Source organism: Tetrao urogallus (assembly GCF_951394365.1).
Source record: "Tetrao urogallus genome assembly, chromosome: 5".
NCBI classification, from domain to species: domain Eukaryota; kingdom Metazoa; phylum Chordata; class Aves; order Galliformes; family Phasianidae; genus Tetrao; species Tetrao urogallus.
This window is the reverse complement of record NC_136818.1, coordinates 7,812,494-7,825,795: the sequence shown is the minus strand read 5'-3', so window position 1 is coordinate 7,825,795 and position 13,302 is coordinate 7,812,494. Positions and strand designations below refer to the sequence as shown.

The following is a 13,302-nucleotide window of genomic DNA, read 5'->3' as shown; positions in this document are numbered from 1 at the left end:
TCCCTGTATGTTTTCTATTTGTTTTCCCAAACCAGCTAAATAGTTGCTTTCCAAGCACTTGAGAAGCATAAATAAGTAAATAGAACTAATAGCATACCACCAGCCCCTCCCCCAAGGCTTCCTTCCCTACCCCAACTGTGTCCCTTCTCCCCTTGGTAGCGATGCCAAAATATGCAGCTGGCCTCTCTATCTGAATGAATGTTTTGATTAAAGAAGCCTTAGCAAAACACAGTCAGAACAGTGATCCTGGCCCCCTTTCTGCAAGCTTCACCCAGCTATGCAGTGTATATTTAGGACCAGATTACAGGGACCTGTTCATTAATTGAATGAGGATGACAAGCCTGCAGTTTACGCAAATACAGGTTTTGGTTTCAATGGGGAGCCTAAATCTTAACTACACATTGATAACTCCTGCCTCATTTAAAAGCTCAATTTAACATTGGGATTTCTTTTTGAGGCCAGCTTTCGTGAGCTTTCAAACATATGGAAAAGTTCAAGATTTTCTATTTCCCTTCCAAATGCTTTGTTTCCTTTAACAAAGAATTTTTTTTTTTCTGTTCTGACACTAAAACCATCACCTATTATATTGCCATGACACCCAAGCAAAGATACTGATCAAAAGGCAAAGCAGGGCAATAAAGTAAAAAAAAAAAAAGGGACAAAGGGTTTGTCTGGGGGATTGGTTGGTTTATCAAAGCACCGAAATTCTTTTTCCAAAGGTATTTTTCATTTAGTTTTCTGCTGCAAAGTGGGAGAACAGCTGGTTACAAACCCAGCTCTGGGCGTCCTCACAACTATCAGGGCTCTTCAATGAGCTTCTGGTTCAGCCTGGTGACAATGAAAGCCTGAAAGTTTACATGAGGTTTGCCACCTGCGTTTAGGTTTACAGTCACCATCAGAGAACAAAAACAGATTACTCAGGAGAACACGATCTACTGTGTTCCCTATTCAGTCCTGCATTAATAGTATCAGAGCAAGAAATGCTGTGTCAAGGAGTACCTCAAACCATCAACTTTCAGGACACCAATGAATACCAGTGCTGTCAAGTCAACAAGGACAATCAAAATTGCTGTCCCCTTTGTTTTCACTCTGTCTTAATGAGGAAACAAACACATTCTCTAGATAAAACACAAAGGGAGAAGAAGCATTTTCTATATTCAACTCACAAGATATTGCTCAAAAAACCAACAAGTCTTTCTCATTTCTCCCGAACAAGTCTTTCCAAGAAACACTTCATAAGCTAGCACTTTGAAAAAAAGGGATAGTAAATGCATTATAGCAAACATAAAGCAGTGCAGAGAAAGCAGCATGGTACTACCTTGAACTCCAAATGTTTCCCCCAACCACTGTTTCATTCTCTTTTATTCCCTTACTAATAAACACAGTTAGTCAACAACCCTCAAATATTTTTTCATATAAATCAGTAATTTTCTGTATGTTTCTTATCTAAGCCTTCAAAAGAAAAACCTTTGCTTCTAAATGTCTTGCTCCAATCTTTCTCCTACTTTCTCCTCCCTCTCCCATCGCCTCCATAGAAACTGAAAGAAGCAGAAAGCAGAAGGAAGGAACTTCCAAGTCAAGACAATGCTAAAAGCAGGCACATAATGAAAATTTACAAACAAGAACCTATTTTCAAAACCTGTAGCAGGAAAATTATCTGGAAGTGTTCCAGATTACTCACAATAAATAAATAAATAAATAATTATCATCATAATCTCTGCAGAGATTTCCCCAGCACTGTCATCAACAAGTAGACCTTCTCAATCTGAGTCTGTAACCAATTTTGTAAAACACGTAAGCCAAACTATAATATTGCTCCAATCTGGAATCCTGTTCCGACATAATATGAAAATTAGACTCCAAAAATTTTGGCTGCCCTTGTGGGTTGTTTTGTTTTATTTTTTTTTTAAACTTCCAAAAGCTCACAAAGCTGTGACTCAGGTGCAGTGGGAAGAACGTGTGACCCTGCCACAGCTGATCAGGAGCTCTTCTGAACTCTGGGAAAGCAGCATCTCTCCAGAAGCACCCAGGAGGTGAGAGACTCATGCTGGGCCACAAGCAACTCTGAACGTGTCATCAGACACCAGGGGAACGCTGGGCCTGCCATGCATTTTAAGAATAACATAGAGGCATGGAAGTGCTACTGATGGCTTGCTGGGACCCAGAAACCCTCGAGAGCAGCTCTGTGCCCGGGACAACCTTGCGTTTGCTTTGCTGGAAAGCCTGTAATCACTTTCCCTATAAGGACGAGAAGCTGTGCCAGTTTGTCTGCACTTTGTTACAGCTGAAAATGATAAGGCACTTCCAAAGTGTTGTGTTACAATAGCTGTACCTTCAGTTTAAGGATTTATCTTCCTTTGCTGTAGATAAAACTCCATTCCTTGAACAAATTAGGTCTGCTTATCATTCAACGCTCTACCTAATGGTTTCAGCTGTGTGTTTCTGCATTTATTGAAGCTGGGGCATTCCACAGATAGTTCTCATTGATTTGAGAAGTGAGCCAGAAATCCAGTCATATTTTATCCAAAATGAGAATGGGGCAAATTAATGATATAATTAGAATTATCAGAACTCTTAAATCTTAAAGGACAGGTTTAAATGCAGAATGATAACATTTTTAAAGGGGTATAAAACACAACCTGTTTATAAACAGCAAATGTATTGTGAAGTGATGAGCTGAACCTTTTCTTCATTAGTGCAGGGAAGCTGACCACTGGTATGCTGTTAGTGTATGGATCTCTAATGATGTCTCATCAGGATCACTCTGTGTATTTCAAAAGGCAAAATCTGCTATCCCAAAAGCTATTTAACCATGAATCCTTGGGTCAAAATTATGGCTGAAAAACAAGAGCTGGAGATCACAGGTATAGTTTTTGGGTAGGGTTAAAGGAAAAAAGAAAAACAAATGAAAAACGTCATACATCACTATAGAAAGGGCACAAAGGAATACAAAGAAACACAGAAACAGCAAATTCCATGCTGGCAAAGATGAATTTGCTGCACAGAATTGTCCTTCAAAATCTGAACATCTGAAAACCCATCACAGGAAGTAAGTAAGGATACAAGGTACTCCCAAAGCCTACATGTATCAGTTCAACATATTTAAATAAAAACCTCAACATCAGATTTAGGGAACAAAATAAAAGAGAAATTGTTCTGTGGTGGAAAAAGTTTGAAGAAAAAAACAACATAAACCTATCCTATCTTTCACTTAAAGACCATTTTCTTTTCAGCATCTTGTTGACTTTCTGCCCAGAAACTCCAGCCTAAGACTCTTGATTGAACAAGTCACAAGAGAATTGTGCGTTAGCAGAAGGCTGTCCAAGCAGGAGAGATGCTTTGTATACCACTTTAGGTCATAGTCTAACTGAATAAACACAGCCTCTTAAATTTTTATTAAGTTGGAATAAGGATTTATATGTTCAGAAAAATGGTGCTTGGAAGCAAAATGTAAAAGAAAGAAAAAAAAAAAGAAAGAGAAAGGAATGAGGAATGTTATATAACCAAAGGAAAGCAGAGGTGTTTCTTGCTTTTACTGTTCTTAATTAAAATTTAAAAAGAGTAAAAAATAAAAAGAACCTCAACACTGAAACCAGGAAGGAATGGTGCATTGAATGTCCTTGGTGTTGATTGCTTTGGGACAGGAGCTGTCCTCTGCGCTGCTGCCTAAGCCCCGGATTTGGTCTATGAAATGCCCTTTTCTCACACTTTTCCTCCTGGCACCGTCCCTTCTGCACCCTGTGCAGACACAGACTGCTCTCTCCTCCCAAATACCACAGAAGTTGTCAAGATCAATGCTGGGAAACCACCGTTTTTCCAAAAGCTCTCTCAATGATGTTGAAGAGGCTCAAGAAAGTCATCCATAACACAGAAAGCCAACAGCATTAGTATTTCTATTTCTGTTCCTTCTTCCTGCTCCAAGATGAGTTCTGATGCAAAGCCATCTCAGCTTCTTGCAGCCAGCTACTGAAGATACTCCATTTCCCAAGATTCATGATACAGGAATTAAGGAAGTTTCTCCACATATACTTTTGTCCCTTCAAGTGTCCCTGGTGTGATGTTGGAATTTTCCAGCTGCTTTTCTGGTACATTCCAGTTACTTAAATCAATGGCTTCCAAATGAGGCAACTAACAGACAGGGTGCCCTTTATTCTGCAGCTCTGTGATACTCAAAATTTTCCTGCACTTGTAGGATTATCATTTCTCATCATCTGATGAGGACTGTAATACACTCACAGTCAGATAAATCTCTCTGCTTAGATTTAGTTGTTCATGAGAAAGATCCCATGGGCGATGCTTCATGTTTAATATTTAAGTCAAGCTAATCAAATTTGATAACCAAATAGACTCCCTATGGCAGGGACAACATCCTTACAAAAAACACACAGAATAAACTCTGGAAGTACCACTGGCAAATGTTAACTGAATAGAGAGTCTATCCTGGGCTTTAATTTTCTATTTTGTACTGCTTGCAATTAAAAATAAATGATATAAAGCTGGTTTATAAAAACACTAGCAAACAAAAAAGCTCTTTACTTGAATTAAGAGAAACAGCCCATAAGAGGAATATACTCCACAACATTTAGAGTTCTGGAGGGACTAGTATACATATAGGGATTTTAATTTTCCATGGCCTCTAAGTGTTATAATCTCTATCAACTGTGTGCACTCTGAGCCCATGACTAATGCTATTGCTTGAACCCTCATTGGTTGCTGGCTTCTTTCTTCTTTAACACTGTTTTTAAACTTACACTGATTCAAGAATTTGCAGGAATAAAAAAGCTTTTACAGCATCTCAAGTCTGAAACACAGGTCTGTTATAGGACACTGTGTCAACAAATCACAGATGTCTGAGTCAATGCAATCAGTGTGAACAGCAATAACTTGCCTCAGAGACACAGGCACAGAAGAAAGCTGGCAAAATTACAGTTTGATAGCCATTAAAAGATGACAGAACATTCAGATGTCAGGACTGTCTTCCTGATTTTACAACTAGCATTTGTTTATTTGTGCCCATGACAAATACATCACCACACCTCAGGATAATTACTTATGTAAGGTCACTTTGCGTTTATCTTGTGTGCTTACTTGCAAGTTATCTTCTCTAGGATCCTCTAAAGTTTTGAGCTCTCTATGTTTTTCAACTCACACACCGCATCTTTAGAGACATATTCTTAACAAAGCTGGTTTCTCCCTTTGCTTTTCAGTGCAAAACTACCCAGGCAGAACAGCTCTGGCAGCTCTGCTGCTACACAAACATCTGTTTTAGTACTGCTCTGTTAGCAACACCTTTTATGTCCTGCTTAGTTATGCTAAAACAGCGTTTCACTCTATAGGACTACAAGAGTGAAGAGATTCGATCTCATTCATTACCATTAACCACTCTTCCTACAATTTGAGAAATATAACCAGATAGGGAAAAAGAGGAGGAGATATAACCATTTTTTCTACGATTTAAGAACTTCCAACTGTCCAAGCTGATGTTGAGGTTAGTTCTGTGACAGATTGCTTGGAAAATGCTGCAATGGAAATATTTAATATTTCTACCTAGAACTTCTTGAAGCAGCATCAAAGACCTGTACAAAACACCCACGCTGTGGAGAGTGGCTAACTTGCAGACTGGGGCCATCCTTGCTTTCTTAGTTCTTTATCTGAGAAATTACTGACTCACAGAGCCACTGTGCAACTCAGGATAAGAACAGCAAGGTAAGAAGCCCCGAAAATCTCTGCTCACCTGATCTCAGTTCTCTCTTGAGGTCACATAGTTATTCTTGATTTCTCTGTCTTAATGGTAAGCCACTATCATGATTTAATGGACTTTCATTGGCAAAACATACAAAACATTGAGGCTGGCAAAGTATATAAAGGTCCCCTTCAAAAAAGTCACTGCATCTGAGACAGGAATCTGTGAACATTTATCAAATAAAAAGATGAGGTAAGAGACGGTATCCATAGACCAAGTTTCCAAAGAATTAATGGGGAAGAAGAAAGAGGAACCTATATATCAAATGAGAATCTCCAAGTTTGCCATGAACTATCAAACTAGTCTGGAAAGCAGATTTCTGCTCCATTGAGTCTTTAATAGCATTGGATAACTAAGATAAACAGAGACGGAAGGGCTGTCTGAGACACATACAAAATTATTGAATTATGACATGTTTGAGAAGTTATTTACTTTACAGAGTATTTACATAAGGTTCACTTCCTCTTCAAACATAAGCTCAAATATTACAAAGATTTTTTTTCCCGCTTAATGAGGAGACCACATTCAACAGTCCCACAAATGTCCATAATTAACTTTTTTTAAGGCACATTCCTAGGAGAGTTTTCCAGTCAGTCACTTCCCCAGAGCCGAAGCAATACCTAGGAAACCCCAAACTTTCACTATGCAGATGAGACACATGTGGAGAAGAAAACATGAGACATTAAAAGGAAGAGGAAAAAGAGGAGATGGGGTAGAAAGTGATGACTGTGAGATTGGAGTTTTACTTTCTGCTGTGCTATAGGCATCTGACAGGCTTTATGCTGAGCTCTTACCCTCTCTTTGCCTCTATTCATCTGCTAAATTACACCCTTTTTTGTCATATGAGACCTGTAGGATGCAGAAACTATGGGGAAACTATGGGGAAACTATGTGTGTGATTACCTGGTAGAAACAGATACCAAGCATTTTAATGAATACAGGTCACTATATCCAGTGTAGAAATTTTAGATCAGGAACTTTGGTAAGAGAACACTTCCTGTCTTTGTAAGAGAAAATACCATCTATTTTAAAGCAAATTATTTGTTCTCAGCTCGCTGGCTCATATACAACATTTCTGCTTACCTGGGAAGTGTCATGATTGAATATAACAGCATTCAGGTCTCCACAATTATAATGTTTGATGAGATCTTCAGTGGTGTACGGGGCCTGCAAACTGCCTGCTCGGAGACTTTCATGCTGGAGCAGAGTTTGGTTTAGTGCAAACAGCACCTGTAGAAATGCAAACAAGAACAGAAGAGGAGTTAATAATATTAGGTATCAAAGAAGCAAAGTGTAAAAGGCCAAATGACTCAAAAAACACACACATATGACGTTTATTGACCCATCCTGGCCCACAGCAATAAGGGCTGATTATCAGATATTTCCAACTGGAAGGGAATTCTAACTTTCTTTAGTAGAAGTCCTTATTATATGAACCTCGTTATTCCTCATAAGGTCTAACTTCACGACACTGCTCCCGCAGAGGAGACAGTCTGAGAGCTTTCAGGCTGTCTATGCAGACAACTTGGCTGTGTGGAAGACACTGGAATTAAAATCAGGAAGCTTGTATTTCCTTTCACTATTTCCTGGCAGCTATCTTAAATCCAAAGCCCAAACAAAATCAGAAGATTTTCAATAAAAATCATAACCTTCCCAACTTAGGAAGTTGCTGATGTGTTAGGGGGACATTCTGCATGCTTTAAACATGAGACAATTCACTGTCAGTCTCCCTCCTTTAGTCTTTCCTCTTCACCTACCCTTCTGCAAAACAGAGATATTGAATTGCGACGCTGTTAGTAGACACAGTACTTCTTATGAGGCCTCACCAAGGCAGAATAATGGAGAACTTCCCTTGATCTGTTGGCCACGTTCTTTTTAATGCACCCCAGGATACCATTGCCCTTCTAGGCCACTGCTGGCTTATGGTCAACCTGTTGTCTACCTGGACACACTTGCACAGAGGAAATAGAACCACTCTTTACTATTTACATTTCTGTACCCCCAAAATGCCCTTGATGATGATGAAAGCTTCTCACATTTGTAACAACAGTGCCCTCTCCATTCCAAGTTATCATCTCAACTCTCGGGTAAGCAACACATGCTGAGTGCCAGCTGGCCCAGCCACGGCTGCAGTCTCTGATAAATATTCTTACTCACATGCCTAACTTTAAGTAAACGAACTGACTTTGAGAATAAATCCCAAAGGAGTTTAAAATTAATGATGTACCTTGGAAGTTCTTATTTGTTTACAAACACAGTTTCCACTGGAGTTGATCTGAAGAAAGGGAAACCGTCAACTGAATTTACTGCTGTAAAAGCTCAGGTATATAGGCAAATAAGATCTGAGAGAAAAATAAATTTAATTAATAAGAAAATAAAATTATCTCCAGGGCATTAACAACCTCTGAATACAAAGCTGTTAGATGTTCACTAACACACACGTTCTGGTTGAGGGAAATAAAATGTTCCTTTTTAATTTACTTTTAAGAAACATAAAGATGGTCTTTCAAACGAACCTGCTGGGCCTCCACCCCACAACTGGTTGCCTCTTAAAATCCAAGCCTAAGAGATTTCCTCACTCAGATCTAAGGGTCTCATCGGGCTTTTCTACAAAGAGATCTATCTTTCCCAGGACCATAGCATAAAGCCAAGCATCTTCCTAACTTAGTTTTCCTGTAATTTAAAAAATCTGCAAAAAATACAGTTTAAAAATTTCTAACCTTTGAAGGATCTGAGCGTTCTCTTTTTTTTCCCCTAAGGGCTACAGCTTAAAGAGGAAACGGTTCATCCCAGGATTTCCTGGGGATTCTAAACATTTTGACTAATAAAAATAAAAGCTTAAAAAAACTTTGACAGGAAAACCGAGAGCAGAGCTTTTCCCAAAATGCTTTTAGTAAAATCCTTCTCAGTTTTGATTTTTTAAACAGTGGATGTTGCTGGAATTTTATACACAGAAATGCTCACACACACACACATATATATACAAACAGGCAGGAAAACCTTGAGCATAAGACAGATAAGACAGAGTATTTTACAGTAAAATATTAAGGAGGCAACAAACAAATCCTTACTTTGCATTCTGAATGCTTCTTTTTTTTTTTTTTTTTTTTTTGGTTACTTCAGCTTCCTGAGGAAACCAGTCCTTCGCATTCATGCTCTATGCTTCCTCCTAATAAATTTGGAACCTATTAGCTGATTTCAGTCATATTCGCAGAGGGTTAGAGCAAACTGCCTGCATGCTCCTTGAAAATAGGCATTTGGCAGCAGAAAGGGCCACAGTGTTTGCTGGCTTGTTTTAAAAAACCAAAGACATCACATGGGAGAGGAGTTGATCAGAGCTTGCAGCAGGAGATGGATTCCAGTGGATGGGCACCAGATTTATTACTATTGGTGCTTGTCTCAGGATGGTTGTGTTCCTGCTCTCTGCCCCTGTGCTGTAAGAGGACCTAGAAATGCTGCCAGCTGAGCCCTGGAACCCGGCTGACCTCATAGGGAAACCAATTTCTGCCTCCAAGCTACTGCCCAAAAAAGCAACTGCAGAGATTGTATTCTGGGACAGGAGCTAAAGTATTTGCATATGCTCAAGCAAAACTTCAGCCACTTGAGAAGATTTCTAGAGAACTGTTGCTTAACCAAGCCTCGGTCATCATGCTTTTGGGTTGAGTGGCTCAAAACACGCATAAGAAGAGGCAAGGTCTTGCAGCAGCTGCCTGCTCGCTGGATTTGTAGGCCATTTCCTCCAAAGTCAGATTAAAGCCATCTTAAAAGCTGCATTTATTTTTCCTTACTGTTCAGATAATGCCACAAAAACAATGCTGCTTCCTTTCCTGCTCCCTATCTTAATATCAGTGACCCTGTGACCTCCAGCCCAAACCTCTATCTGAGCTAAATCTCCCAGAGGTGCCTGAGATTACCGCACAACTGAGGGCTTCCAAATAAATACACTGAAAGCGACTGCCTATGCACAGTCCCACCTAATAAATATAGCAGACAGTATTTGTTCTGGGAAGTGATGGGAAGTTATGAGCTTTGTGCTGGGAAAGTGCATTTTATTCATGCAATTTACGATCCTGACAGCTGTGTGCTCTGAAGGCCAGTTTTGCACGGTTGTCTCTGGACCCAGTTTGCAACCAAGTGAACATGGACAACAGAAGAGGATTTTCACCCTTCCAAGAAGCAGCTTTTCTACCCATGCGGTGTCATCCTCCTGTGCAAAGCAGCAAGCCAACACAGATTTCATGCATGTTTGGAGATACCAGCCCTTATGCTAAACTTTAAACCTTACTGCTGTGCTTTATTGCCTAAGAGAACAGGTACCACCAACCCCACACAGCACCAGGAACAACTGGTCTGACCTTTTAGCAGCACTTTTGCACTATTGTCATCACATGGAAGAGGGGCCTGGACCTGGCCAGTTCTTCCATGGGAAGGTCAGAGATAGGCCTGGTACAGGAGGAAAGCTCTGCCTTACTGCTGACTTTCATTCAAAGCATTCCCAGGAAGGAGGAGATCTTCAGAATCCTCAACTTCAATTTCTTAGTGAACACAATGGCTCAATTTCTTAAATTTATGCCAACTGCTCTCTCCATCACCCAGCCCTTGTGCTGCTGCATCGCTTCAGCCCAGGAAGTAGATGACCATTAAGGTCCCTTTGATCTTTGGCCATGGTCATCCTGGGCACTCCAGTTGCAGCCAAATCTGCAGAGACCAGCCTTTGCAATCCCTGTGCAAACCCGCTGCAGGTCTGAGAGACCAAACAAGCCCAATGAATACCCTAACAAAGGACTTTACTGATTACCTCGACGCTACAAACAGTATTTACTTCCCTCCACACATCTGGATTAGTCAGGAGTCAAATACTAATAGAAAGTAATGGCAGCAAAAGTCTATCTCGTGTTTAAATCATCTGAAATGCACAAACCACTTATTTTCAACTTCAAAAGGCAAAAGATTGGAAAACCTCTGAACTACTCAAATAAAATGAGCAGACAAAACCTGTATGAGGTCTCAAGGTCCCAAAGGGGGCTGACATTGCTTAAAAATGTTTATACATGCATACATAACACTGCAGGCTGTCATGGAACATTTTGAGCTTCATTTTCCCAAAGCCATGGCATTAGCTGGAGCAAAGGAGAAGCTGTCTGATTTTATGTGAGATTTCAGTGAGATGTGGTTTGTGGATCCAGTCCACAGAAACAGCTCTAAGAAGGCACTGCCACCTCTCCAGACAATGAGGAGAAGTGAGTTGATGTGCAGCTGGCCTTAGGAACACTTGAGGAGTTCTGTCACAGATCTCGTTCTTCATTGTATTTGGTTTTGGAAGCAAAGCAAGATAAAAATTCCTCTTATTCCAAGGTACTCTCACAAACCATCACAATGTATGGATTCTTTCCCATGACCATCACTGAACATCAGCTTGTGGAAGCAGAGGCAGCTGTGTCCATTCAGCTCTACGTTTTTAATACTTTTGCATATGTGAGTGAATTGACTTCAGTTGATTATCCTATTATAGCTTTCCAAGTAAAACGTGCACATGCTTTGTCAGAAATCCATTTCGTTTATTAAACTCCTGCAGTTCTCCCAGTTCTGATGACAGCTCAACTCTGTGCCTATCACCTCATCTAGAAGGCAATACTATGGATTTCTAACCAAGTGGAAAGGTTCCCAGGACCACATCTTCAGTTTTCTGACTGTAGTTCCAAACAGTGCCACTATGGAAAAACAGCTTCATGTGGGGCATCTAAGAAACCATTGTAAAGTACTATAAGGAAGTGTTTTTACCAGGTCAAACACTTGAGTGGTCCCAAACTTCATAGGAACTATTTTGCTAATAAAACAGAAAATTCAGGACTTACAATGGAAGGAACAAAATTTGTGTTAGACTGAAAAGAAAGAGATCAACGTTCGTCTGGTGGGTTTGCTATTGAGATTGGAGAAGCAAAGGAAACTGTGAAAACTCTCACATCAAACTTTGCCATACAGAAAAATTTGATTGCCCTGATGGAGAAATCACTTTCCAGTCCTAAACTTACTAAGGCTGAACCATAAGCATAGAATTCACATGACTCCAGTAGCTGGAGTTACAGGATGACCCCTGCATAGAACCATGATTAATAACAATTCTGCAAAAACAAGTCCTGAAGTTTCATAGCGTGATGTCATCTCTTGGGCAGGGAACTGTTGTTTTCTTTTGCTTTCTCTTCTGGACAAGTGCCAACACAATGCAAATACTAAATAAGCATTACTGGAAGCTTTTGGGTGAGTATATCCCATCAGCGCTCTCATTGCGACTCAAGAAAAGAAGTGCCCACTCTCCTGCTCAGCTCAAAACAAACCACATCATAAGTACTGAGGTGTACTGTTCTTCAGGGATTCTTGTTCTGTTGTTACCATTCTCTGTACTCAAATAGAAAATCAAATATACTCCTTCAGGTCAAAATAATGGCCTGGAGGGAAAAACAAAGAGAGAAGAAAAAAAAAAAAAAGAAAGAAAAACTGAAAAACCCAAGTCCCTGATTTTTCAGATTAATGAAAAGCAATAAAAGTGTTTGCCCAAATCTGTTCAGTTCCACTGGTTTCCAGAAGACGGGTTTCCCCTTTCCTTGAATCTTTTGCACTGTTGCTAGGAATTAGTGAGCTGTGAAACTCACCTAATGAGGTCAGCATCAGGAAATAGCTCTGAAAAAACAGGTCCCGGAGGAACTATAAAGGACTCCCTCAGTGTCCAAGAGAAATCCTGGATGCATCGGCACATTGTGCTGCCGGGGCCACTGGAGGAACGCACCTTACTTTGCTGTTGTTGTTCCTATAAAGGGACAGCTAAGGAAAGTGAAACTATTAACTCATCCACTGGAATTTCTGCTCAGAAAACCGTGCCCCCTGTTAAAGCTCCTCATAAAAGCCTTTCAGCTAGTTGGTTCCATATGTTCCCCAAGCCTGCAGTTATTGCTTCTGAAAGGCAGGAGTAGTTAAGCGTCTGCGGCTTGGCACTGACCAGGGAGACCTAAGGACTTTGCTTTTTCTCTCCCTTTCAAATTACCAATTAACCAGTTTAATAAAACAGTTTGAATCTGACCAAGGTGTTTGTAGAAACCCCTAACCACGACAAATCCTACCGGTGACATGCAGGCTTGACCTGGTGCAGAGCATTTGTATTAATAACTCACAGCCCTGACACTAATCACACAATCATAGAATGGTTGGGTTGGAAGGGACCTTAAAGCCCATCCAGTCTCAACCCGTGCCATGGGCTGGGTGCCCCACACCAGATCAGGCTTGCCCCAAGGCTCCATCCAGCCTGCCCTTGAGTTCCTCCAGGGATGGGGCACCCACAACTTCTTGGGACAGCCTGTTCATTTAAGACTAAGATGGTTTTATTTGGAGCTGGGAATACCACGAGGAGATAAGGGCTCCAACCCCATACACCCAGAGGTCTTGATGAAGTATTTAAGTTGACTTCTGGAAGCTTAGCGCTCACTTCAACCCCCTGACTTTTCTCTTCATATGAACCACCCATTAAAAACTTAACAAGTGCCAAAGTCGAAATCTATATTTGCTAT

General features: G+C 40.4%; 1 protein-coding gene across 1 annotated transcript in view; it reads right to left on the bottom strand.

Moving 5' to 3' along the window:
• Nucleotides 1-13,302, bottom strand: part of TRABD2B (TraB domain containing 2B) — a gene marked incomplete at both ends in the record, with an annotated part of 255,725 nt that overhangs the window by 109,546 nt on the left and 132,877 nt on the right. Inside the window, one exon of the mRNA XM_079535809.1 lies at nt 6,827-6,973. Coding sequence (XP_079391935.1) covers nt 6,827-6,973 — 147 coding nt within the window. The remainder of the gene's footprint in view (nt 1-6,826; nt 6,974-13,302) is intronic.